At 50.1% G+C, this 27,202-nt stretch overlaps 1 protein-coding gene across 4 annotated transcripts in view; it reads left to right on the forward strand.

Moving 5' to 3' along the window:
* HNF4A (hepatocyte nuclear factor 4 alpha) overlaps window positions 1-26,916 on the forward strand; it is a 75,884-nt gene extending 48,968 nt beyond the window's left edge. For 3 of the 4 annotated variants that reach the window (XM_005569075.5, XM_005569073.5, XM_065523190.2), the window contains exons 2-10: window positions 356-530; window positions 1,693-1,787; window positions 7,839-7,945; window positions 8,651-8,806; window positions 12,559-12,646; window positions 14,168-14,323; window positions 17,967-18,203; window positions 22,566-22,718; window positions 23,756-26,916. In XM_005569075.5, coding sequence (XP_005569132.1) covers window positions 356-530; window positions 1,693-1,787; window positions 7,839-7,945; window positions 8,651-8,806; window positions 12,559-12,646; window positions 14,168-14,323; window positions 17,967-18,203; window positions 22,566-22,718; window positions 23,756-23,898 — 1,310 coding nt within the window. In that variant the 3' untranslated portion in view covers window positions 23,899-26,916. The remainder of the gene's footprint in view (window positions 1-355; window positions 531-1,692; window positions 1,788-7,838; window positions 7,946-8,650; window positions 8,807-12,558; window positions 12,647-14,167; window positions 14,324-17,966; window positions 18,204-22,565; window positions 22,719-23,755) is intronic. The other variant, XM_005569074.5, reaches the window with a different exon arrangement.
* Window positions 26,917-27,202: the final 286 nt, after the last annotated feature.

Consider the following 27,202-nt stretch of genomic DNA (forward strand, 5'->3'; position numbering starts at 1 on the left):
TGCAGGGGAATGTTCCTCCCTTCCACAGCCCCCCTGCCAGTTAGGAGGCAGGCTCCCACCCCAGAAGGTGGCCAGGTTTTCATGCCTTCCTAGAGAAAGCTGGGGCTCATGGCCTCCACCACAGGGAGATGCAGACCCTCAGACACAACTCTGTGAAGTCACAACCAGCCCCAATTTACAGATGTGAAACTGAAGCTCCAAAAAGTCAGGAGGTCACTGAGCGGGGAGGTGATGGAGTGGGAACAGCTCCCGGATCTGGCTGAGGCCGAAGCCCTGGAGAGATCCCCGCAAAGCTCTCTTAGATGTCTGACTTTCTGTTCTTCCTGAAGCCTCACTCCCTTCTCTCCTGGTGCAGACACATCCCCGTCAGAAGGCACCAACCTCAACGCGCCCAACAGCCTGGGTGTCAGTGCCCTGTGTGCCATCTGTGGGGACCGGGCCACGGGCAAACACTACGGCGCCTCGAGCTGTGACGGCTGCAAGGGCTTCTTCCGGAGGAGTGTGCGGAAGAACCACATGTACTCCTGCAGGTGAGGAGCCTCAATTTCTCCAGCTGGGAAATGGGCACACTTGGGCTCATGGCCCCAAGGTCTGTCTTCTCCCTGAGTGGGTGGGTCCCAGAGACAGCTGCCCTTCAGGGCCTTCACGGCTCTTCTGGTTTTGTAGGCTTTGTGAATCCAAGATGAGCATCTATTCTAGGAACCACATTTACTGATCATCAAGCTACTGGCTGCCGTTTATTGAGCTCTTATCATACGCCAGGCACCATACTAAGTCTTCGTGTGTATTTAATCATCCCCTGGAGCCCATTGTTCTTTTTCCCATTCCATGAGGCCTCTTCTGAAGTCTCAGTAGATGAGCCCGTCTTCCACTCTGGTGTTTTTTCAGGGACAAATAAGAGATTGACCCCAGGCCACTCCACCGACCCCAGGCCATTCCACTTACCCCAAGGGCTTCCACCAAACCCTAAGTCTTCTCAAGGCCTTGGAGAGCCCTCTTTCGAAAGCATCTCCTGTTCTGGGTAACGACAATAATAAAATCATAGCAGCTGTCAATCGTGAGCACTTGTCATGTACAGAGACTGTGCCCATCAGTGCATGACTTCATTTCACCTGTCAACACCCTGTGAGATGGTTACTGTTGTTATTCCCGTTTTATAGAGGAGGAAGCTGTGGCGTGGAGCGCTAGGCATTTGCCCAAGGTCAACCAGCTTGAATCAATGGCAGAGCCAGGGTTAATATTCAGGACCCCACCCATCACCACTGTGTGGCACTGCCTCTACTTCCTATCCGCCTCCAGAGAGAGGCTTATGTGAACCAAGTATTAACTCTGAGCCATAACCAGGAGCCTGCTCTGGGTTCTGGGCTTTTATAGGATGTGATGGAAATAGCAAGGCTCTGGTACTCAAGAGGTCGAGGTTCCCAACTCAGCTCTAACACCAACCAGCAGAGCGACCCATGACCACATGTTGCCTCTCTGAGCCTCAGTTTCCCCATGTTTAGCAGGACAGGACTGGGCTCTTAGAGAGTTCATAGCACCTCTCCGGCTCGTGGTGGGCTCAAGAGAGAACTCCTGGGATGAAGAGATGAGAGCACTGAGGCTGGGGGGTCAACTGGATAGCCAGGGCCCTAGTTCTGTCCTTAGAGGAGGAAGTTGTGTCTTCTCCATCCAACCATCCAAAGCCCTCCCCAGATTTAGCCGGCAGTGCGTGGTGGACAAAGACAAGAGGAACCAGTGCCGCTACTGCAGGCTCAAGAAATGCTTCCGGGCTGGCATGAAGAAGGAAGGTGAGCCTCGGCCCTCCCCGCCCCCCCACCACTGCCCCACCTGCACCCACATCTCCCCGACAGTCATTTACAACTGTAGCCACACTTTATGACTCAGTGGCAGGCCCCAGGGTGACTGGCTAATGGCTGAGAAGAGGGAGGGCCGGGAAATCTGACCATAGGGAGCGGCTGGGCTTGGTCTTGAGAAAGATTCAGAGAGATAAGCTCCTACCCTTGGCTCCTCAGGCTCCCAGCAACCACCACCCCTGCCTGCCTGTCTGTGCCACCACAAAGCAGCCACATTGTGTGTGTGTGTGTGTGTTTTAATATAATATTTTGAACATTAGGACATTGCAAACATCTGAGTACTCACTACCCCAGCTTTACAAAGGGGATAGCCTGGGGTACCCGATGCCTGAGCTTCCTGTCCCAGGGACAAATGCCCCAATTCCCTTAGTATTCATTTGTGGGTGTCAGGTGATCTCCAAAGTCTTCACATTCTAGAAAATGGGAACAAGACCCCAGTCCCATCCTGGACGAAGGAGGAGGAGAAGACCACAGCACAATATTTATTAAGGTCTTGCCAGGCCTCCTGCTACCAGCAGGTATCAGTCACTGGGCTGGCCTTTTTCCACACTTCAGTGGGCTGGGTTCATTTCATCTTCATGACAACCCTGTGTGGGAAAATGTCATGAAAATGAAAGGAGACCAGCCCATTGAACCTATTACAATTCCTCCCTTTTTGTGGATGCAGGAACTGAGGCCCACAATGGTTAAGCAACTTGCCTAGGGCCCTACAACTGCTCCTTGGAAGACCTGAGGTCCCAGAGCTTCTGTTTTTGGGACCACACTTCAGCACTGTCTCTTATTTTATGCCCTCCAGATCCCAGGGACGTTTAAAATTGTTTTCAGCCCAAGCAAGGGAAGCAAAAATCTTTTAACTGCTTTAAAGTAACTTGAGGCCAGGCGCAGTGGCTCATGCCTGTAATCCCAGCACTTTGGGAGGCCGAGGCAGGCAAATCATTTGAGGTCAGGAGTTCGAGACCACCATGGTAAAACCCCATCTCTACTAAAAATACAAAAAAATTAGCTGGGCGTGGTGGCACATGCCTGTAGTCCCAGCTATTCGGGAGTCTGAGGCAGGAGAATCGCTTGAACCCAGGAGGCGGCGGTTGCAGTGAGCCGAGATCATGCCACTGCATTCCAGACTGGGCAAGGCAGCGAGACTCTCTCGCGAAAAATAAAAAAGTAACTTGAGTTCATTTTCGAATCTCTTCATTCCCTGCTCCTCTAAAGTCAACTTTTCCCAGCTCTGCAACTAGTCTCAGACCTTCCCTTCTAGTCCACAGTTGGGCCGCACCAGCCAAACCTTGGTCTAGTCCTGCTAGTTCTGTAGAAACACCCCTCACCCCCACCACCCAAGCACACCCCAGAAGCAGGAATGTAGGACCCAGCTTGCTCCAGGGCCCACTGAGAAGGAGGGGAGGGGAGGCTTTGGTAGACGCTGTTTCCCCTGTATCTGCTCCTGGCTCCCTGTTTTCTCTGCCCCCTCCCTTGGAAATATCTTCTATGTCTCATCCTTATGGGGCCTTAGTTTGAACTCACGAGCTGTCTTGGAAAATCTGGGCTTGTTGACCCCGATGCAGGAGTGGGTGGTCCCCAAGGCCTGCTCTAAACACTACAATTCTAACATCTAGACCTCAGTGGTTCTCTAAGGGCAAGAGGGGCTTTTTCAAGCTGCAGACACTCCCTCATCTCCCAAACCCAGTTTTCAATGGGGTTGAGCCTGTCCCATCCACTTCAGCTTCCATTCTGTGGACCGAGAAAGGTTATGAATGGGAACCTGATGCACGTGTGAACAGCTGGAGGCAAGAAAAAGATTGAGGAGTACAGACTGAGGTTCCAACATTCCCGTGGTTATATTAGTCAGTGATTCCATTATCCCAAAAGCCTAAGATTTTAGGCACTACGATTGCTCCTAGGTGTCATCCAGAGGGCACTGCGTTTGAGAGAACATCTCTGTCACAGTGAAAGCTCAGGTCTGTGACAGGCAGAAGGGAGAGGGGTTGGCAGCCCTCCTGAGTGGATGGTCCTGCGTGTGGTCAGTTGTTATAAATGTCTCTTATTAGACATCCAGAGTCATTTTCACTTGTGTAATTTAGGGACGTTTCTGTCCCTTCTGGCCTCTAGTTTTCCCATCTATAAAATGAGGACATTGGATAATGAACGCTTCAGCCCTATGAGTCTCGCTCCTCACTCCCTGACCTACCTGCACAAGTCACACTGCCCACTTGGATGGGTGTGTTTGTTCCCTGGTCCCCTCTTTTTTTTTTTTTTTTTTTTTTAGTTGGAATTTTGCTCTTGTTGCCCAGGCTGGAGTAAAATGGCAAGATCTCGGCTCACGGCAACCTACACCTCCTAGGTTCAAGTGATTCTGCTGCCTCAGGCTCCCAAGTAGCTGGGATTACAGGCGTGTGCCACCACACCTGGCTAATTTTGTATTTTGAGTAGAGATGGGGTTTCACCATATTGGCCAGGCTGCTTTTGAACCCCTGACCTCAGGTGATCTGCCTCGGCCTCCCAAAGTGCTGGGATTACAGCCGTGAGCCACCGCGCCCGGCCCCTGGCCCTCTCTTGAGCTGCTGCAAAGCCAGCAAACCCCTTACTAGGCTGCTGGAAAGGGGGTGAGAGCCCCAGACCATTCAGCCTTAGCTCAGCCTTGAAAATAGCTGCTTGCTTCCTGGCCCAGGGAAACGGACATGCTGCCCGGAGGATAGGAGAGTTGGCTGATGGCAAGTGAGCATGGGTTAGTCGATGCTGATGCTTGTTTACATGCCTGGGTTACCTGGAAGTTCATGACACATGCAGTCACTTGGTTGTTTTGAGAACAGGCCAGAGTGACAAAGTGTTCAGTTGTCACTGTGGTCAAGCTGTAGGAAATGAGAGTATTCCTAGCTGTGCCTAAGTCTTCTAGGCCCCACCAACCCCCCTCAGCCTGCCGGGAAGCTCCCAAAGCCCAAAGAAAGTCTCGGTGGAAGTCTCACTGGCCCGGAGAGTTGGGACAAGTTTTCATTCTTTTTCTTGATGACCTTAGGAGAATTTGAGGACTGAAATCCAAAATAGTCCCTGAGAACCAGAAAGTGTGAACTGGGAAGGTGGGATTTCGAGACCATCTGAGTTTATAAGAGGGCATCAAACCTACCCTCTCCCCACTTTACAGAAGAGGACACTGAGGCTAGAGAGGTGATGTGATGGGTCAGGGCTGGAGTCAGGTCTAGAACTCAGGCTCCCCAGAGCTGAGCAGACGCCACGCTCCCTGGAGTGAAACTTGCAGTGATCCGTTTGGGAGGCACATTTCTTGATCTAGACAGCTGAAACTTTCTCTCGACCACAGAGAGGGGCTTCAAGTCTCATGGGCCTGTAAGTCTCCGCCAGAGGATAGTCCACCGTGGCCGGAACGGGCTCCCTGGAGGGACAAAGAATCCAGGGAGAACCCTGGGGGTCAATGGGCCAACAGCAGGCCAAGAATTCTTTCCTGTAACCCAAAGCCAGGGAGACAGACACCTGCCTGAGCCTCCACTGTCAGGCCCGGGACAAATATCCGGCTCCTGGCATCAAAAACCCAGCCCAGAAAGCAGACCCAGGGTTGCAGGAGGTGAGCGTTGGTGATGGGCCGGGGGCCATCTGATGGAACCTTCCTCGGAAGCCACGGCCCTGCTCCCCACGGCCCCCTACCCAGGAGTTCTCTGGGAAGACAGGCTCATCACCTCTCCGCCTCTGCCCAGGTCGGTTAATATTCAATAGAAGTTACATTAGGTCCCCGACCCTGCTAATACTGAGCAAACATTTGGAAAACATCATTCCGTGACTGAGCTCGCGCCGGGCACTGATAACGCCCGCCTAACCTTGAGGAGCCCTAGCCGCAGCTGCTGACAGCAGCCCTTTCATTCGGCCCGCCGGCCACTTGGCGCCCTGGTGGGTGGGTGCGGGCGCTGGCAGGAGGCTGCCGTGGGAGGGGTGTGGGCAGGTGGGGCGGACGGCCCGGGCAGGGAAACCGTGCTCTGAGCTGGCCCTGTCCACGTGGTGGGTCTGAGAGGAGGCTGTGCTTCTGGACTTCTGTTCCATCCACTGACTCCCGGGCTCAATGCAGAGGATTTGACTTTTATTCTCTGATTTTAACAGTGTGTCAACATCAAGAGAAAGTCGAACAGCTAGGGTGTCAATGTTCCCTGGAGAAAGAGGGTTCTTATAAGAATTAGAGTTTATGACCAGGTGTGGTGCCTCACACCTGTAATCCCAGCATTTTGTGAGGTTGAGTGGATCACTTAAAACCAGGAGTTTGAGACCAGCCTAGGCAACATAACGAGACCCCATCTCTCAAAAAAAAAAAAGCCAGGCATGGTGACACATGCCTGTAATCCCAGCTATTCGGGAGGCTGAGGCAGGAGGATCACTTGAGCCCAGCAGGTTGAGGCTGCTGTGAGCTATGATTGCGCCACTGCACTCCAGCCTGAGCAACAGAATTAGACCCTGTCTCAAAAACAAAAAGAGAAAAAGAAAAAGAATTAGAGCTTGTCTCCTCCAGCACCTTATTTCTCTCACTTCACAAATATTTATTGAGCACCTACTGTGTACCACGCTCTGTTCTGGTGGCTGGGATGACAGCAGCGACAGCAGGGTTGGAGTTTTGGCCTTCTGAAGCTTCCTTCTCAGAGACAGACAGATAGTAAAGGAAGTAACAAATAATTCTACAATAAGTGCCCTGAAGAAAAATAAAGCAGGGTAGGGCAGGGCCAGGGTCGGGGGCATGCTGTGTGAGACAGGGTGGCTGGAGAGGGTGTCTGAAAGGCAACATTTGTGCAGAGGCAGGAGTGAAATGAAGATGCTGTGCTGTGCGGGAAAGGGAACGCCAGGCAGTGGCCACAGCAGCCCTCAAGTGTGCGGATGCATCCAGGCGGGGAGGCGGGTTTTCGGGGACAGAGTGAGTAGTGGGACGCCGCTAAAAGGTGCGATCAGAGAGGAGAGGAAGGGCCGTAGGGACTTGTGAGGTTGGAAGGCACTTGTTTTGAGCAGTAGGGGACACGACTTGAACGGATCCCTCTGTGAGAGGACTATAGACTGCAGGCACGAGGAAGAAGCAGAGCCCAGGAGGAGGCTGAGAGAGAGAACCAACCTGCCAGTCCCTGAGACGAGAAAGTGCAGGGAGCTGGCTGGCAGGGAGATGCCTACAGGTAGGGAAACTGAGCCCCAGAGAGAGGCTGCGATTGCCACCAGCACACAGAGTGGCAGGTTCCAGACAGGAAGCCGGGTCTCGTGCAGCTTCATCATCTCTCCTTTCCGAATCAGCCACGCCTCATTCCACAGTGAGGCCTCTTGGACTCTAAGGGCTATTCCATCCGCTGTCAGGACAGTGAAAGGACCATCTTCTATCTCAGGCCAACACTGACCCAGATGGGGGCGGGCAGTGGAGCCTGGGGCCCCAGTGGGCTGAGGCTTCAGATCCCTCAGTGCCTGGAACAGAACAGCAGTGGGAGGGAGGGAGACAGCGCCTGGCCTTGCTGACACTGAGGTTAGTCTGGAGTACATGCAGCTCCTGATGATGTACAAAACCATCAAGGCAGTTGGAGCCCCCAGATCCCCTTGTTCAGGAATCTCCAGGCCATCTCCGTGTCACCCAGAGTAATTTGTTTTGCTTGCTTTACTCACTTTGATTTGGAAAGAAAGGGACCCTTTTGTAGACCGGAGCCTGAACATGTTTAATCTAGTCAAACCCCATCCTCAATGCTCAAGACCCATTTTAAGCCCATAGCTGAGTCATCACTGTCTTGCACGCCCCTAATGATGAGTGGATCACTCCTATAGCCTCTCCATTGTGTGGGGGGCAGTTCTGATCTGTGGAAAGTTCTTCCAGCAGCTGAGTTAGAGGCCATCTCCCCTCAATCCACATGCTGATGTGGGCCTGTTCTCTGGATGCCCCCCACCTCCTGCTCCCACTCCTCATCAGTCACAGACACTCCCACCCCCTCACTCCATCGCTGCTCTCCCTCCTCACCTCTCTCTGCCTCCTCACAGCCGTCCAAAATGAGCGGGACCGGATCAGCACTCGAAGGTCAAGCTATGAGGACAGCAGCCTGCCCTCCATCAATGCGCTCCTGCAGGCAGAGGTCCTGTCCCGACAGGTACTGGGGTGACCCTGCCACTCACCCAGGGGTCCCCCACACTACAGAGGAGCTCACCTCCTCCACCTCCATTCTCCCCAGCCAGGCCCTGGAGCAGCTGATGGGAGGGGCCTCAGATATTACAGAGGGATACTGAGTCCGGTGTCACATGGCCCAGTTAGCAGCAAGGGCAGAACTCGAACCTGGTGCCCTGGGGCACGTTCTGATTCATCCTACTGCCTGCATCCCACAGGCCAAGCAGAGTCTTTACCTTCACTGAGGGCCTGCAATCAGCTCAGCCCTGAGAGAACAAAGCAGTGGTTCAGTGGACAGAGGTGGCAACGTGGGGCCCAGCCCATCCCTTACTGAGTGACCTTGGGCAAGTCACAGCACCTCTATGAGCCATGGTTGCCTCACTGTCACATAAGGATGATGATTTTTTTCCCTGCTTCTCCTCTAAGGCTGAGAGACTGCTTGGCGCTCTAAAGCTGATAGAGGAGGAGGCAAGGGGCAGGTAACAGGTGAAGGCCAAGAGGGAGCCCTTCTCCCTCATCCCTGCCTCCTCCCTCCCTCCGTTTTTACCCTGAGCTTCCTTTAGAGCTGGAAGGCACCCACTATGCAGCCCCCTCCTCACATCTGATTCCAGGGAGGGGGCTCTGTGCAGGGGACAGAGAGTGCAGGAGGGCCCGGACATCTCCAGCATTTTCTTCCCTGTATCTCTTGAAGATCACCTCCCCTGTCTCCGGGATCAATGGCGACATTCGGGCGAAGAAGATCGCCAGTATCGCAGACGTATGTGAGTCCATGAAGGAGCAGCTGCTGGTTCTCGTCGAGTGGGCCAAGTACATCCCGGCTTTCTGCGAGCTCCCCCTGGACGACCAGGTAAGGATGGGCGTGGATGGTGGGCAGTAGTGGGCACCCGGCAGGGCAGCCAGGGGGCTGCTGGCCCATCTGGGATATAGCCATGGACTGGCTTGATTTTATTTTATTTAACAAAATGCGTAGTGCACACATGTGTCTGAAACTTTAAATCACCTTACAAATATTAACTCAGCTCCTCCAACAACTCTATGAGGTAGGTACTAAGGTTCTATTATTACTGCCATCTCATAGGTGAGGAAATTGGGGCACAGAGAGGTTAAGTAACCTGCTCAAGGTCACATAGCTACTATCCAGCACAGCTGGGATTAGAACCTAGTAGGGAAGCTCCAAAGTCCAAGCTCCTAACCATCGTACCCGTGGCTCTCCCAGGGGGATGTTGACAGGGATCCTGGGACAGGGATCAGGAGATTTTGACTTAAGCTCTGGCTCTAATACTGGTTGTCTGCCTAATCCTGGGCAAATGACTTCCTCTCTCTGAGCCTCAGTGTTCTCTTATCTGTAAAGTGGAAATGATAATATCCACTTTAGAGTGTGGTTGGGAGGACTGAGGACATTACTGTCTGAAAAGTGCAAAACTCGGGTGATGGAGCAAGCGGCGCAGTGGCGGGACCAGAGCTCGTCTCCCTAAATGTTAGTTTCTTCCTTCTTTCCCACCAAAACAGTTGAACTCAGCATCGTATTTCCCACTGTACTTTTTTTTTTTTTTTTTTTTTGGAATACTAAAATGTCCCTGGGGGAAGAAAGGGTTGAAGGAAGGTGGCGTGTGTCTGAGAACAGATGAATTTTGGAGATGCCACCTATGAAGCTCCTGCCCAGAGCACCCCTGGGCCTCCAAAGAGGTGTTCCCCATCTAGGGAAGAGGAGCTGGGCTGGGCCACCTCCCCACCTTTGGAGACAGCCTCTGGTGCATTCACTTACCTGTTTCACACCTTTGCATAAGGCACCAACAATGCATGTGAGTCTGTGAAAACTTCTGAGAAGTTGACTTCTCAGGCCAAGGCTTCCCAAACTCCTTCGGCCCCAAGATTCTCCTGGAACACCTGTTAATACTACATATAGGGACACTGTGAAAATGCTGGTTTGGCTGGTCCCCAGCCTCACACAGGGGCTGGACCCAGGGTCCTCTTCCATGGTTCCTCCCTCCATTAGCAGAGTCAATAGGGCAAGGATCTTGGACAATCTGCCCCTACCCTCTCCCCTGCTCCTTGTGCTCTGGCCCCAGTCCCCTCTGCTGGAGTCTCTACATTAATGTTTAATCCCTCCTGTTCCTTCCCAGGGGCTTAGCAGGGCAACAAGATACCCCCAACCTGAGCAATTGTTAACCTCGATTTCCCACCCAAACCTCCCTGGCTGGGGCTCAGAGCATTCTCAGAGAGCAATGATGGGTGGCCAATAACAGAGGACAATCATTAACACACCACCCGACCTCCCGGCCCACCCCCCAGAACAGCTGCCATATCAGGGGGTTGAACCTGGGATCAGAAGAGCTCCCAACTCCCCATTCCTGGTGTATGAGGAGCCCAGCTTGCCCAGTGCAGGTGGGGCATCCCTGGGAAAATCGGGGGCATTGTCCTCCAAAGGGCATTCCAATTCTGTTGACATTGCCCCAGAAACTAGATTCCCAGTTGGTGTGCTTCTTGGGCCTGGATACAACTGGAGAAAGAGACTGGGGCTTAGAGAGAGACAGCAATTTGCCTGAAGTCAGAGCAAGTTAGCCACAGAACTGGGATTCAAATCCAGGTGTTCTGCTTCGTGGTGTGAAGGCCACTGGGGTGACTGATGAAAGGCTTGCACAGTGCCTGGCGCGCAGGAGGCACTCAGCAATCAGCATCCTCGGCCTCCCTCCATACTGGTCATGGAAAGTGGATTTCCCCTCCCAGGCAGTTTCCTCTTTTTCTGTTTTCGTCACAAGATTCTATCCATGGGGAATAGAAGTGGCAAGGACAAGTGGCTGCCCAGGAGCAGCTAGAGCTAGAGAAGAAGTCAAGATGTTTGCTCATTTATTCATTCATTCATTCATTCATTCATTCATTCATTTCCCCTTTCCTTCCTTCCTTCATTCAAATATTTATTGAAGGCTTATTTTGTGCCAAATACCTTCAGGCAAATCTCTATTTTCCTCTAACAACAATTTCACCTCCTTACAGGCCTTCTCTGACCTCCCCATCTAATGTAGCCATTCTTGCCCAATTGCTCTCACCATCCTTTCCACTCCCCTCCCTCCCTTCTTCCCTTCCTCCCATCTTTTCTCCTTCTTCTTTCTTTTATGTTGTGGTCACCCACTGTGCTGTGTATTTATTTGTTCTCTACTGTCTGTTCCATACTTTCGCCTACAAAATGTTAGTTCGATGAGATTGGACACCTTGTCTCTCGTTTTTAAACACTGTGCCTCCATTGTCTTAAAAAGTGTCTGGCATGTAGTAGGCATTTAGGATTTGATAACTGAAAGAACGAACAATCAAATGAATGAACAAACAAAGGCATTTTAACCTTCTAGTTTGGCTTGCTATAGAACCTCCAAACTCCCTAACTCAACCTTGAAGATAAGATACTTGAGGCTACCAGCCTGGTGCTATTTTGTTTCAGGCCATCCTTTGGTCCTCAGGCAAGCACTAAAGCAGATGGCCCTCAGTGGGCTGGCTATGTCCTTCTGTGAGCTTGCTGGGCGCCCACCTACGATTCTAGTCTTCGAAGTCTTGCCTTGTACGCCCTGCAGAGAAGGGTTTCATCAAGGTGATTCTCTGCCAGAGGCCAGTGCTCATACCTTTGCTTTGAGAAGGACCAGCCCTGAGACCCAACATCCACCTCCAAGTTCTTGTAATGCCCTCTCAGAATCCCGGAGTCCTGCAGTGTCAGTCCCTGGAGGGATCTGCCACAGCAATGATTTCCCAGACAGAATTGCACTTCAGAGTCAACTGTGGAGTTAATTAAACACTGATCCCTGGGCCCACCCTAAACATACAGAATCAGGATCAGAATCTCAGGGCCTGAGAATCTATATTTTCAGGCCAGGCACCGTGGTTCACGCCTATAATCCCAGCACTTTGGGAGGCCGAGTTGGGCTGATCACCTGAGGTCAGGAGTTCACGATCAGCCTGGCCAATATGGTGAAACCCCGTCTCTCCTAAAAATAAAATTAGCCAGGCATGGTGGTGCACGCCTGTAGTCAGCTACTCTGGAGGCTGAGGCACGAGAATCACTTGAACCTGGGAGGCGGAAGCTGCAGTGAGCCGAGATGGTGCCACTGCACTCCAACCTGGGTGACAGAGTGAGACTCTGTTTCAAAAATAATAATAATAATAGAATCTGTATTTTTACAAAACACCCTTCGTAATTCTCCATAGCTGGTCCATGGGTGGGAATTTGGGTTTTGGAACTTTTTAGGATCATAGACCTTTTTGAGAATCTCAAAAAAGAAAATAAAAAGCACACAGAATGTTTCTTACAGTTTCATCAGGCACACAGAAGAGGCCCAGCGTGAAGCAGCTTCTCGCTCAAGGACACAACAGTTCAGGGGCAGAGTCAGCGCGAGGTCTCTCAGCTCTGAGCGCATGTTCTTTTCCCTTCCGGTTTTCTGCAGAATCCCTTCCAGGTTTCTAGTTTTATGGGCAGTAGTTTTATGATGCCCATTTCACGGTTCAGGCAGGTAGAGGCAGAGAGGAGCATTAAGCTGACTTGCCCAGCGTCACTGAGTTGGCTACGGGCAGCTTTCCCAAGGGTACAGATGGCAAACACTGTTCCTTCTCTTTCAGGTGGCCCTGCTCAGAGCTCATGCTGGTGAGCACCTGCTGCTCGGAGCCACCAAGCGATCCATGGTGTTCAAGGACGTGCTGCTCCTAGGTGAGGAGGCTGCCTGCCCTGGCCTGGGCTCCAGGGAGGGCATACCTAGCATGGCACTCACCCAGGCAAGGAGATTCACATGGTGGCATGCAAGGGCGAGGGAGACTAGTCAGGAGTGGCCCTGTCCTCAGGCTTGCATTGGAGGGTTCCAGGACTCAGTTCTCAACTGGATACCCCACTCAGATGCAAAGAAATGTGATGTAAGGCATCACATTCCCAGCAGTAAAATCAGAGCACAATCAGGATTATCCCTGGAATTACCTGTGCATCTCTCTCTCTCTTTTTTTTTTTTTTTTTTAGAGTCTTGCTCTGTCACTCAGGCGGGAGTGCAATGGTGCAATCTCGGCTCACTTCAGCCTCCGCCTGCCAGGTTCAAGCAATTCTCCTGCCTCACCCTCCAAAGTAGCTGGGACCACAGGTGTGCACCACCACACCCAGCTCATTTTTGTATTTTTAGTATAGACAGGGTTTCACCATGTTGACCAGGCTGGTCTCAAACTTCTGGCCTCAAATGATCCACCTGCCTCAGTCTCCCAAAGTGCTGGGGTTACAGGTGTCAGCCACTGTGCCCAGCCTACCTGTGCATTCTGATGCTCTTTCTGGAGTAGGAGCAAGAGGTGGTTGGGAATGGCACAAAGCCCAGGCCGTGTCACCTGTGCCTTCATGGCATATTTATTATTATTATTATTATTTTTTTTTTTTTCTGAGATGGAGTTTTGCTCAGTCGCCCATCTGGAGTGCAGTGGCGCGATCTCGGCTCACTGCAAGCTCCGCCTCCCAGGTTCACACCATTCTCCTGCCTCAGCCTCCCGAGTCGCTGGGACTATAGGCGCCCACCACCACGGCCGGCTAATTTTGTGTGTGTGTGTGTATTTTTAGTAGAGACGGGGTTTCACCATGTTAGCCAACCATGATCTCCTGACCTCGTGATCCACCTGCCTCGGCCTCCCAAAGTGCTGGGATTACAGGCGTGAGCCACCGTGCCCGGCCAGCATATTTATTATTTTAAACGCTTGTACAGCACACACTATGCGCCAGGGACTGTGCTCACTGCTTTGCAAACACTACCTATTTTAATACAACAATGCTATGAGGGAAGCTCGATTATTTATCCTCATCTTATAGATGAGAAAACTGAGGCACAGAGAGGTTAAGTAACTTATCCAACTCTAACCGGCTATCAGGGGCAGAGCCATTTAAGCAGGGCAGTGCAGTTCCAGAATCTGGTCCTTTAACTTTGATGCTTTGGTGCCTACCAGGTGGCCTTTGAATGGCATCGATCTTGTGAGTCACATTGGTAAATGGAGCTTGGGTCATGTGAAAGGGGTCCTAGAAAGTCAAGTTCCAAGCTCAGCAGGATTACTGGAGGCTGAGCTTCCTTACCTGTGAAATAGGAGTCATCAGCCCTGCAGGTCCTCCTCCCACAGGCACCAACTATCTTGCCAACTTAAAAACCAAAACTAGAGGAGAGGGGTCAACCCAAGGTGACTTCCCATCCTCCCTCCCTCCCAACCCTTCCAGGCAATGACTACATTGTCCCTCGGCACTGCCCGGAGCTGGCGGAGATGAGCCGGGTGTCCATGCGCATCCTCGACGAGCTGGTGCTGCCCTTCCAGGAGCTGCAGATCGATGACAATGAGTATGCCTACCTCAAAGCCATCATCTTCTTTGACCCAGGTACAGTGCACACCTCCTAAGCCATCCCTGACTCTCTCTCCAGAACACTCTGCTAGACTTCTCCTATTGTACAGAGTTCACAACCTCATCTCATGTTAACGACAGCTAGGAGAGGCCGTTTTCATTTAACGGATGAGGCAAGTCAAGATTTGAAGGGAGGATATGGCCAGGTGCGGTGGCTCACACCTGTAATCCCAGCACTTTGGGAGGCCGAGGCGGGCGGATCACATGAGGTCAGGGGTTCAAGACGAGCCTGGCTAACATGGCAAAACCCCATCTCTACTAAAAATATAAAAATTAGCCGGGCGTGGTGGTGCATGCCTGTAATCCCAGCTACTTGGGAGACTGAAGCAGGAGAATCACTTGAACTTGGGAGGCGGAGGTTGCAGTGAGCCAAGATCGCACCACTGCATTCCAGCCTGGGCGACAGAGTGAGACAGCATCTCAAAGAAACACAAAGGGAGGATATGACTCAACAGGGCACCCTGACTCCAAAGGCCTGGGCTTTCCCTTCTTTTACTTCTTCCCTCCATCCTTCTTTCTCCTTACTTCCTATCTTCCTCTTTTCTTTCATATTTGCTTCTTTTCCTCAAAAAATTTTTATCAAAATAATATCTAGAACCTGATGTGGTGGCTCACACTTGTAATCCCAGCACTTTGGGAGGCTGAGGCAGGAGGATCACTTCAGGCCAGGAGTTCGAGACCAGCCTGGCCAACATAATAAGACCTCGTCTCTATAGAAACTAAAAAAAAATTAGCCAGGGATGGTAGTGAGCACCTGCAGTCCCAGCTACTTGGGAGGCCAAGGTGGGAGGATCTCTTGAGCCCAGGAGGTCGAGGCTGCTGTGAGCTATGATTGCACCACTGCACTCCAGTCTGGGTGACAAAGCAAGACCTCATCTAAAAACTAAATAAATAAGTAAATAAATAAATCTACACATACTTAAAATGCAAATACTTCTCCCCATCCTACTTTTCCAGCTCTAAGTCTACTCCCCAAGAGAAACATGTCTGATTCTTTTAATTGTTTCTTCTGGCAGTTTCCTCAACAATTCTAAATGAAAGACTAAGCCTTATATTTGTTGATGTATTCATTTTGGATCATAACGTTCCTCCTAGGATAGTGGAGGATTTCGCTTTTCTCCATTACCATTCCCATCTTTTCTCCCTCATTTTCCCCAATATATTTTTATTGCTATTTTTGTGTCTCTGTTGCATGTTATGTGCTTTTATCTTTCTTTTCTTGTTCTATCAACTGTAGACAGTATCTTCCAACCCTTCACATTGCAGGATGAAGATAAAGCATTACTACCCTCTCCTGTGGCTCTTGGCTCTCCTCTCCCCATTCTGTCCACTGACGTTCGCACCTGCTTTTATACAGAATGCCTTTGTAGTCAGTCTTTGTACAAAACCTGCTTTTGCTTCCCAGTGTCAAAGGTGCCTGAACCCCGGAGGCTTGCTTGCCTTCCCTGCTTACATGTTAGAGGGGACCTACTGTGTGCCCGGCACTGTCCTTCACACTGCAGATAGATTACCTCTAGTAATAATAGTAATGAAAAGGCCGTGTGCGGTGGCTCATGCCTGTAATCCCAGCACTTTGGGAGACTGAGGCAGGCAGATTACTCAAGGTCAGGAGTTCCAGACCAGCCTGGCCAACATGGTGAAACCCCGTCTCTACTAAAAATACAAAAATTAGCTGTGTGATTTCAAGGCAGGAGAATCACTTGAACCTGGGAGGCGGAGGTTGCAGTGGGAGCCAAGATCATGCCATTGCCCTCCAGCCTGAGCAACAAGAGCAAAACTTCATCTCAAAAAACAAAAGAAAACAAAACAAAACAAAACAAAATATATATATATATAGTGATGAAGAGGAAGATGAGCCCCATGTATTAAATGCTCACTAAAGAGCTGTTTTCAAACACTTCATGTGGATTATCTTACTTACCAACATGGTACCTGTGAAGTAGGAATTATTATCTCCATTTAACAGATAAGGAAATTGAGGCATGATTAACTTGCCCAAGGTCACGCAACCAGAAAATGGCAGAGCTTGGATTTGAACTTCAGACCACCTGTCAATCCCGATTTCTCTCTCTCTCAAGCCCACATTCTTACCTACCACGTGCTATCCCACCCTCCCAGAGGGTGAGATTTCTAGTTCTAGCTCCCTCCACAGCCTGGCCCAGCCTGTATCCTCTGTAGTGCTCGGCATGAGGCTGGACTGGCAGAATTGTTCTGCAAAATGGGCAGGATCACTGATGCTGAGTCAGAGGCAGCAGCCTCCAGCAATTTGAAGGGGTGGGGAACCTAGTTCCCCTGGCATGCAGGAGGTGCTCAGTAAACATTTGTGGACTGAATGAACAAATGAACAAACATGATTCAGTGGAGAGAGCTCACTAGAAATGTGGGTGAATGTTCTTTCTGCCACTTCCTTTCTCCAGGAAAGAGGAAATAAATGCATTACCTCCACAAAGGTCGGGATTAAATATTGAATGACCGCTTAAGTCCCTTCTAGGCTAAGGATCTAGAATTTATTCACTGATTTTTTTTCATTCATTCATCCAGCCATCTAACAAAATATATATATAGTTATAAATAAATGTAACGCCCGGCCCTATTCAATAAATATTGACTATGCATGGTGCTAGGTGGTGGGTTTGACATGGCAAAGGCTAGGTGCAGTTGCTCACACCTGTAATCCCAACATTTTCAGAGGCAGAGGCAGGCAGATTACTTGAGGTCAGAAGTTTGAGACCAGCCTGGCCAGCATGGTGAAACCCTGTCTCCACTAAAATACAAAAATTAGCTGGATGTGGTATGTGCCTGGGCTGAGGCAGGAGAATCGCTTGAATCCGGGAGGCAGAGGTTGCAATGAGCTGAGATCACACCACTGCACTCCAGCCTGGGAGTCAGAGGGAGACTCAGTCCCAAAAAATAAAATAAAATAAAGTAAGATAAAATAAAAATGGCAAATAAGACATATGCCTGCCCCTGCAGAGCTCAACTTTGGATGGCACAACAATTACATCCTGTGTGGTCAGCAGTGATGGAGGGGCCGCAGAGATTTGGAAACAGGAAGGACACAGGATGCAGACATAGGAGGGTAGAAGGGAGACTTCCTGGAGGAGATGAAACCTAACCTGAGTCCCTAAGGTGATAGGAAGCAGGAACCAGGGAAGGGGAGCCTATTCTAACACAGTAGAGGCAGCAAGTGCTGAGGTCTGGATGAGGGGACCTCAACTGTGGCCCAAAACCCCAAGTTCCCATCGTGGCTCTGCCAACAACTGGCTGTGCCACCCAGGACAAGCCCTATCCTTGCACTGTGTCTGGGTTTCCCCTTGTGTAAGATGAGGCAGTTGCTAGGTGCTTATTGGATGCGTTCCTCAAGTCCCGCCCTCCATCTCCTTTTCCCCACTCTTCTGGTTTAGTGCCTTAGGAAACGTGGCAGAAATCTTTTTCTGCCTGTGTCTAGGAAATTACAATTCATACTGGCATACCCTGGTTGTTGAGGTCCCTGAATCCTTGTGCCCACACTGCTGAAGACTCCTTGTGTGACACAAGTCAGGGGACATCTGGGTCTTGACTCCCCAGATTCTCCAGCTGGACCCTACTGCCCTCCCTTGCCCACCTTCTTCCATTGTAGATGCCAAAGGGCTGAGCGATCCAGGGAAGATCAAGCGGCTGCGTTCCCAGGTGCAGGTGAGCTTGGAAGACTACATCAATGACCGCCAGTATGACTCGCGCGGCCGCTTTGGAGAGCTGCTGCTGCTGCTACCTACCCTGCAGAGCATCACCTGGCAGATGATCGAGCAGATCCAGTTCATCAAGCTCTTCGGCATGGCCAAGATCGACAACCTGCTGCAGGAGATGCTGCTGGGAGGTCCGTGCCAGGCCCAGGAGGGGCAGGGTTGGAGGGGGGACTCTCTAGGAGACAGCCTCACACAGACCTGAGCTCACCCCTCAGCTCCTTGGCTTCCCCACTGTGCAGCTTTGGGCAAGTTGCTTAACCCATCTGTGCCTCAGTTTCCTCATCAGAAAAATGGGAACAAAGGCAATGGTCTATCTGTTCAGGCGCTGAGAGCCTAGCACATGCCAGTCACTGTTCTGAGTGCTGGCAATTCAGTGAAGAACATGATCTTTGCCCTCCGGGAGGCTGTGTATGTGTGAGTGTGTATAGATGCATGGATATCTGTGTATATGCCCGTATGTGTGTGCATGTGTGTATAAAGGCTCACATTTTATGATTTTGAAATAAACAGGTAATATGGTAGAGTTTAACTGAAAAGGAATCCTCTTTAGATAGGGGAGGCCAAAGGAGACCTCTCTGAAATGGTGACTCTTGTGCTAAGACCCTAATGGCTGAAAGGAAGTGCAAGGCTTAAAAGACAAGAGAGCAGTGGCTCACACCTGTAATCCCAGCACTTTGGGAGGCCAAGGAGGGCAGATCACGAGGTCGGGAGATCGAGACCATCCTGGCTAACACAGTGAAACCCTGTCTGTACTAAAAATACAAAAAATCGGCTGGGTGTGGTGGTGGGCGCCTGTGGTCCCAGCTACTCGGGAGACTGAGGTAGGAGAATGGCGTGAACCTGGGAGGTGGAGTTTGCAGTGAGCCGAGATCGTGCCACTGCACTCCAGCCTGGGCAACACAGCGAGACTCCATCAAAAAAAAAAAAAAAAAAAAAAAAAAAGAGAGGAATATTCCAAGAAGAAGGAACTACTTCAAGGGCCCCGGAGAGGAGAGAGTTGTGTGTTTGAGAAAGAAGGGCAAGGTTGTGAGATGGAGGAGATGGAGGAGGTGAAGATGGAGATTGGGCAGAAACCAAATCATAAACATATGGCTTTGTAAACCTTGTCAGAAATTTGGATTTTATTCTCATTGCAACTATTGTAAGGAGAGTGAAAACCAGACTAATTATTTTTATTCTTTGAGACAAAATTTCCCTCTATCATCCAGGCTGGAGTGCAGTGGCAGGATCTCGGCTCACTGCAACCTTCACCTCCCAAGTTCAAGCAATTCTCCTGTGCAGCCTCCCAAGTAGCTGGGATTACAGGCACCCGCCACCACGCCCAGCTCTTTTTTTTATATTTTTAGCAGAGATGGGGTTTCACCCTATCGGCCAAGATGGTCTCAAACTCCTGACCTCAAGTGATTGCCCACCTCGGTCTCCCAAACTGCTAGAATGACAGGCATGAGCCACCATGCCCAGCCCAGACTAATGCTTTAAACAAACCACTCAGACTGTTGGGTACAAAGTAAATTGCAGAGATTCCTGAGAATGTCACTGTCTCCAATCATGTGACAGATGATGAAGGCTTGGACCATGGAAATGGAGCAGTGAAGATAAACCGGATCATCTATTTGGAGGAAGAGCCCACACCCACAGGATTTGCTGACTGATTAGATGTAGGGAGTGACAGGAAGAGGAATAGTCAAGGACAGAGTCTAAATTTTTGCTTTGAATAGCAGAAATGATGATGGAGTAGTTTACCGAGATGAGGAGGACAGAATAAACAACTTGATGCTGCGGTCTGGGGGTGGTCGTGAGGGGTGACCTCAGAGATCCGTTGTGGACTCTCTTTTTTTCCTTTTTCCTTTTTTTTTTTTTTTTTTTTTGAGACGAGATCTCTCTCTGTCACCCAGGCTGGAGTGCAGTGGCGCAGTCATAGCTCACTGCAGCCTCAACCTTCCAGGCTCAAGAGATCCTCCAGTCTTCCGAGTAGCTGGGACTACAGGTGTGTGCCACCATACCCGGCTAATTTTTCATTTTTATTTTTTATAGAGACGACGTCTCACTATGTTGCCCAGGCTAGTCTTGAACTCCTGGTCTTAAGCAATCCTTCCGACTTGGCCTCTCAAAGTGCTGGGATTACAGGTGTGAGCCACCATGCCCAGCCTCATTGTGGACTTTCATTAAGCATGAGATGACTATTACAAGTCCAAGTTGCCGAGGAGGCAGTTGAATGTATGAGTCTGCTGCTCAAGCACAAGATTAAAGGCAGCTCTGTGGAATCGGGGGAAGATGGAGCCATGGAGGGAAGGGAAGAAGAATGGCCGGAGGGGTAGGAGAAAACCAGGGCAATTCCAGAATCCAAGAGAAGAGCGTGTTTGAAGGACAGAGTGTTTAATGGTGTTACACTCTGCAGAGAGACAGAAAGAAGGAGGGAGGAATGGAGAGGTGAAGGGAGGAGGGGAAGAGAGAGGAAAGAGTCCATTGGATTGGCAGCTGGAGGCTCTTGGCAATTGTGTTGAAAGCAGTTTCAGAGAGCTGGGAGAGTGGAAACCAGATTGGAGAGTGCTCCAAAGACAGCAAGTGGGAAGGTGGAGATAGAGTAGATAACCCTTTGAAATGGTTTGACTGTGAAGGGGAGTATGAAGGAGTTAGGATGACTGCAAGGGAGTGATTAGAATGATAGGTCATGCAGTCTGGGCTGCACTCAAAGAGAAATAAAGACAGAGGCTGGGTGCGGTGGCTCACACCTGTAATCCTAGCACTTTGGGAGGCCGAGGCGGGTGGATCACTTGAGGCTAGGAGCTCAAGACCAACCTGGCCAACACAGTAAAACACCATCTCTACTAAAAATACAAAAAAAATTAGCCAGACGTGGTGGCATGCGCCTGTAATCCCAGCTACTCGGGAGACTGAGGCAGGACAATCGCTTGAACCCAGGAGACGGAGGTTGCAGTGAGCCGAGATTGTGACATTGCACTCCAGCATGTGTGACAGAGCAAGACTCTGTCTCAACAACAACAACAAAAGGATGGGGTGATAGTGAAAAGAGAGTGTCAGTGAATTGACAGCCTCAGTAGGCTGAAGAAGTTTTGCAGTGATGGTACTAGATTAAGGGAGCTGGAAGGACACAAGGTGAAGTCAAAGTAGGGATGTTGAATTCGAGATTTTGGAGGTGCTTCAGTGAGGGCGAGGTTTCTCAACACTGGTACTATTGATACTTGGAACTGGACGATTCTTTGTTGTGCTGGGCTGTCCTGTGCGTTGTTTGGCTGCATCTCTGTCCTGTACCCATAAGGTGCCAGTAGCACTTCTCCAGTAGTGACAACCAAAAATGTCTTCGGATATAGTCAAACGTCTCCTGATGGGCCAAAATCATCCCCAGTTGGGAACCACTGTTGTGTGATAGCTTATTTCATTCTCACTTTGACCCTGTGAACATGGGGTTACTATGAATCAGGTGTCACTGAGATTAGGATCAGGAGCCTGTGGTCTGTTGCCAAATAGTTAAGAGCTCTGGGCTTAGTTGTCTCATCTGTAGAATGGGGTAATAATAGTATCCATTCTATAGGATTGTTGTAAGGATTAAATTATGTAAAACATGAAAAGTGCTATACAACAGTACCTGGCACATGGTAATTGTTAATTATCAACAGTCGTTATTTATCACTGAGATCGATGTGCTGTAGAGATCTCTTACAAGCATTGAAATTCCATCATTGTCATATTACTCACCATAGGCTATTATTAAACCATACCCCATGTGGTATTTTTACTCCCTGACACATGTTTAAAGCGGTTACTGTGTTCCAGACAATCTGCTAGGCTCTCAAAGAAAGAAGAAAAATACATCTGAAATTGTAATGCTCATAGACAGAAGAAGTAGTTGTTCCTAAAAGTTGTGTTACAGATAAATTACTATGAGAAATCCAAGGAATGAGAACGAGGAGAATCAGGAGAGGCTTCTAAAGAGAGGAAATATATGAGCTGGGATTTGGGCTTATGGACGTGGAGCGGGTTTGGGGTGGAAAAAACATCTCTGACGGAAGCAACAACGTGAGCAGAAGCATAGAGATAGGAAAACACAGGGGACACATAGATGCTATAAGTAGGTCAGTTGGCTGCAGCAGAGATGTGGGGGATGAGGCTGGAAGGTGAGGCGGGACCAAATGGTTGAAGGACTTGCACGCCAAGGAGCCTTGAGAGCCATTGATTACATCCAATACGCTACTCATTAGAACATTTACTTGATCTCAGAGCTTCCTTATAGGCACCTTGTTTCTTTCAACTCACTTTTGTTCTCTTGGTTTTTTGGGGCCTTCTTAACACCCTCATGAAGCCTACGAATGGGAATGGTACACCCTAGTTTACTAACCCAGGAATAGGTCCCCAACAGGCATTGCCAATATTGGATGGGCAGGTTGATTGGTCACACCTGAGGAAGATGGCGTCCCAAGGCCTGAGGTCTGCATCCCAGACTCTTCATCTTGATCGATCTTCTCTTCCTGCAGGGTCCTCCAGCGATGCACCCCATGCCCACCACCCCCTGCACCCTCACCTGATGCAGGAACACATGGGAACCAATGTCATCGTTGCCAACACAATGCCCACTCACCTCAGCAATGGACAGATGTGTGAGTGGCCCCGACCCAGGGGGCAGGCAGGTGGGCAACCTCTGGGGCTCTACCTTGCAAAGGGTGAGGATGGGGCTTAAGAGAGGAAGCAGGAGAAGGTGGAGTCTAGAAGGTAGAACCAGGATGCAACAATTTTCTGGGTTCCAGGGTAGGGAATAAAGGGCAAGGTTGTCCATTTGTTGAGGCTGTTTATTCAGTAAGGTGACTGACAACCTTTACTGAATGAAGCCATTGTTGGGATGAGGCAATCCACTGGATGAAGTAACCTATTGGGTGAAGATGTTCTTGGGTGAGAATCCCATTAGTTGACATTGTCCGTTAGGTAAAAGTGATCATTGACATAAGGCTGCTCAATTGGGTAAGGCTATCCATTAAACAATTAGATGAGACTATCCATTGGGTCAGGATGTCTGCTGGACTAGACCATCCTCTGAAACCTCCAAAGTGTAAACTTGTCATTGGGCAAGGCTCTTCAAAGAATAAGATTATCAATGGGATGAAGTGATCCACTGAGATGAGATGATATTTTACTGACGTTGTTCTTGGAGAAAGTTGTCCATTGAACAAAGATTGCCAATTGGGTCAAATTTGCTCTCCAAACCTGCCATGAGAGTGAGGCCAGTTTCTATTACTCATGTCCTAAATATCCAAGAAATGGTATTTTTTGAGCCAGTTGGCCCTGGGTCTCATCAGCTGCTGGCTCCTTCTCCCAGGAAAGAATATCCCTGTCACCCATCCCATTGCCGTTGGTGACAGCCAGGCCTGGGCCTTGGTTTCAGAGAAGCAGTTCAAGTCTGCATATCAAATAAATGATGGAGGAGATGGGTGGTGGGACCTTCCAGACCTCATAAAACTTAGGCTTTATGATCTGGGACTCACAGAAGGTTGAGTCATAAAAGACCTTGGGGATTATCTGGTTTAATTAATTCTCTCATTTTATAGAGGAAGAAATTAAGTCAAGGCGGGGCGGGCTGGGGGTTGGGGGGAGAATTTTCCCAGGGCTCTTCATTTACTCCCACAAAGGCTGGAATTTTGAGCAGCTCCTATCTGTCTGTTTGTCCTTCCAGCCACCCCTGAGACCCCACAGCCCTCACCGCCAGGTGGCTCAGGGTCTGAGCCCTACAAGCTCCTGCCAGGAGCCGTCGCCACAATCGTCAAGCCCCTCTCTGCCATCCCCCAGCCGACCATCACCAAGCAGGAAGTTATCTAGCAAGCCGCTGGGGCTTGGGGGCTCCGCTGGCTCCCCCCAGCCCCCTCAGAGAACGCCTGGTGATCACGTGGTCACGGCAAAGGAAGACGTGACGCCAGGACCAGTCCCAGAGCAGGAATGGGAAGGATAAAGGGCCCGAGAACATGGCCTAAGGGCCACATCCCACTGCCACCCTTGACACTCTGCTCTGGATAACGAGACTTTCACTTGGGAAGACGCCACTGGAAAGTCCTCTACTGCCTTGGACAACTTTTCTCATGTTGAAGCCACTGCCTTCACCTTCACCTTCATCCATTCGCTCCTCCTTCTGCTGCTGCCCCCACCTCAAACGCCCGTTTCCCTCTGCTGTCGCCTTGCTCAGCCATCCCGTCTTCTCCAGCACCACCTCTCCAGAGGCCAAGGAGGCCTTGAAAACGATTCCCCCAGTCATTCTGGGAGCATGTTGTAAGCACTGACTGGGGCCAGGCAGGATCTAGAAGGCTGTGGTGAGGGAAGACACCTTTCTCCTCCAGCCCCACCGCACCCTCCTTCTTCAGGGACTTGGGTGGGTATTTGGGGTGAGGATCTCTGCAGACCTTCAACCCGAGAAAACAAGCCCAGGTTGGCAACTGCAACAGGAACTTGGAGTGGAGAGGAAAAGCATCAGAAGGAGGCAGACCATCCACTAGGCCTTTGAGAAAGGGTAGACTTCTGGCTGGTAGAGCGGGTGAGATGGGACATTCCAAAGAACAGCCTGAGCCAAGGCCTCGTGGTAGGAAGAATCTAGCAAGAATTGAGGAAGAATGGTGTGGGAAAGGGATGATGAAGAGAGAGAAGGCCTGCTGGAGAGCATAGGGTCTGGAATACCAGGCTGAGGCCCTGATCAGCGGCAAGGGGTATGCAGGGAGCTGGGCTTCCAGAAAATGAACACAGCAGTTCTGTAGAGGATGGGAGGCTGGGAGCTGGGAGGTCAGGTGGGGTGGATGATGTAATGCGGGTGAGAGTAATGAGGCTTGGGGCTGGAGAGGACAAGATGGGTAAACTCTCACATCAGAGTGACATCCAGGAGGAATGATCTCCCAGGGCCTGTCTCAAGCTCTTCCTTACTCCCAGGCACTGTCTTAAGGCATCTGATATGCATCATCTCATTTAATCCTCCCTTCCTCCCTATTAACCTAGAGATTGTTTTTGTTTTTTTATTCTCCTCCTCCCTCCCCACACTTACCCGCCCCTCCTAACCTAGAGATTGTTACAGAAGATGAAATTGCGTTCTAAGAGGTGAAGTGATTTTTTTTTCTGAAACTCACACAACTAGGAAGTGGCTGAGTCAGGACTTGAACCCAGGTCTCCCTGGATCAGAACAGGAGCTCTTAACGAGAGTGGCTGAATAACTTTTCCAAAGGCTCCCTTTGTTCTCACTGTGATCAAGTTGGGGGGCTTCTGGCTCCCTTCTCCAGCCTCAGAAACCGGACTCGTTCTTCTGGGAACTCTGCCCACTCCCAGGACCAAGACTGGCCTGAGGCTGCACTAAAATTCACTTAGGGTCGAGTATCCTGTTTGCTGATAAATATGTAGGAGAATTCATAACTCTTGAGAGCTTTTCTCTCTTCACTCCCCAAGTCTAGGGGAGGGGTGGCAGGGGTCTGTTTCCTGGGAGTCAGGCTCATCTGGCCTGTTGGCATGGGGGTGGGACAGTGTGTGCAGTGTGGGGGCACGGGAGGGCTAAGCAGGCCCGGGTTTGAGGCCTATTCTGGAGATCGTCTCTCCAGGTGTATTCTGGAAACACTGGACCCTAGGATGGAGCATCCAGCATGTCATCCATGTGGAATCTTGGTGTCTTTGGGGACATTCTGGAAAATGCCACTGACCAGTGTGAACAAAAGGGATGTGTCCTGGGGCTGGAGGTGTGATTAGGTAGGAGGGAAACTGTTGGACCGACTCCTGCCCCCCGCTCAACACTGACCCCTCTGAGTGGATGGAGGCAGTGCCCCAGTGCCCAGAAATCCCACCATTAGTGATTGTTTTTTATGAGAAAGAGGCATGGAGAAGTATTGGGGCGAGTGTCAGAGAGGAATCACCGCATCCCTACAGCAGTCCCAGCCAAACCCCCAGTCCCAGGAGAGACTGCGCCCTGCTCAAAGCTCCCTAGCCTTCCTCCACCACCTCATTCAAGTGCCCCTGAAATCTCCTCCAGATAGCTCAGCCTGGTCTGCGGTAAGGCAGGGAGGCTGGAACCATTTCCCGGCATTGTGGTCATTCCCACTCTGTTCCTCCACCTCCTCCCTCCAGCGTTGCTCAGGCCTCTGTCACGGGAGCAAGGTTGAGATAAGAATGTGCCATGGCGTGCAGAGGGCAACAGTGGCCCTTCATGGGAACAATCTTTTGGAGCAGGGGGTCAGTTCTCTGCTGGGAATCTACCCCTTTCTGGAGAAGAAACCCATTCCACTTTAATAACTTTATTGTAATGTGAGAAACACAAAACAAAGTTTACTTTTTTGACTCTAAGCTGACATATTAGAAAATCTCTCTCTCTCTCTCTTTTTTTTTTTTTTTTTTTTTTTGCCACTTGAGTTGTGGTCCTAAAACATAAAATCTGATGGACTAACAGAGGGTTGCTGGGGGGACAAGCGTGGGCACAACGGTTCCCCCACCAAGACACCCCGATCTTCAGGCAGCTCTCAGCAGCTTCTAAAATCCGCAAGGCTCTCCTGAGAGCGGACAGAGGAGAGGAGAGGGTCGGAAATGAACGCTCTTCTATTGTTTGTCATTACCAAGCCAATTACATTTGCCAAATTTTTCTGTGATCTGCCCTGATTAAGATGAATTGTGAAATTTACATCAAGCAATTACCAAAGTGGGCTGGGTCCCATCAGAACGACCCACATCTTTCTGTGGGTGTGAATGTCATTAGGTCCTGCGCTGACCCCTGAGCCCCCATCACGGCCGCCTGATGGGGCAAAGAAACAAAAAACATTTCGTACTCTTGTGTGTTTTAACAAAAGTTTATAAAACAAAATAAATGGCGCATATGTTTTCTAAGTCCTCGGATGAGTCTATTTTCTTTCAGGTGTCAGAAATAAGACTGAATCTTCTGGTTCTACTTGGGGGCTAAAAAAAAAATTTTTTTAAGGAAGAATGAGAATAGTTTTATAGTTCTTTGTGATGTGCAGAATGTTTTTGTATCCATTATAATTTCTGAGTCTTCACATCACGAGGTAAGCAGTTAGACATGATTACTCCCGCTTTCCAGATGAGGAGACTGAGACTTGGGGAAGTGATTTCTCTTGGGTGGCAGAGGTAGACATCTAACCCTGGTCTCTTGATT

Source organism: Macaca fascicularis, chromosome 10, assembly GCF_037993035.2.
Source record: "Macaca fascicularis isolate 582-1 chromosome 10, T2T-MFA8v1.1".
Classification (NCBI taxonomy): Eukaryota; Metazoa; Chordata; class Mammalia; order Primates; family Cercopithecidae; genus Macaca; species Macaca fascicularis.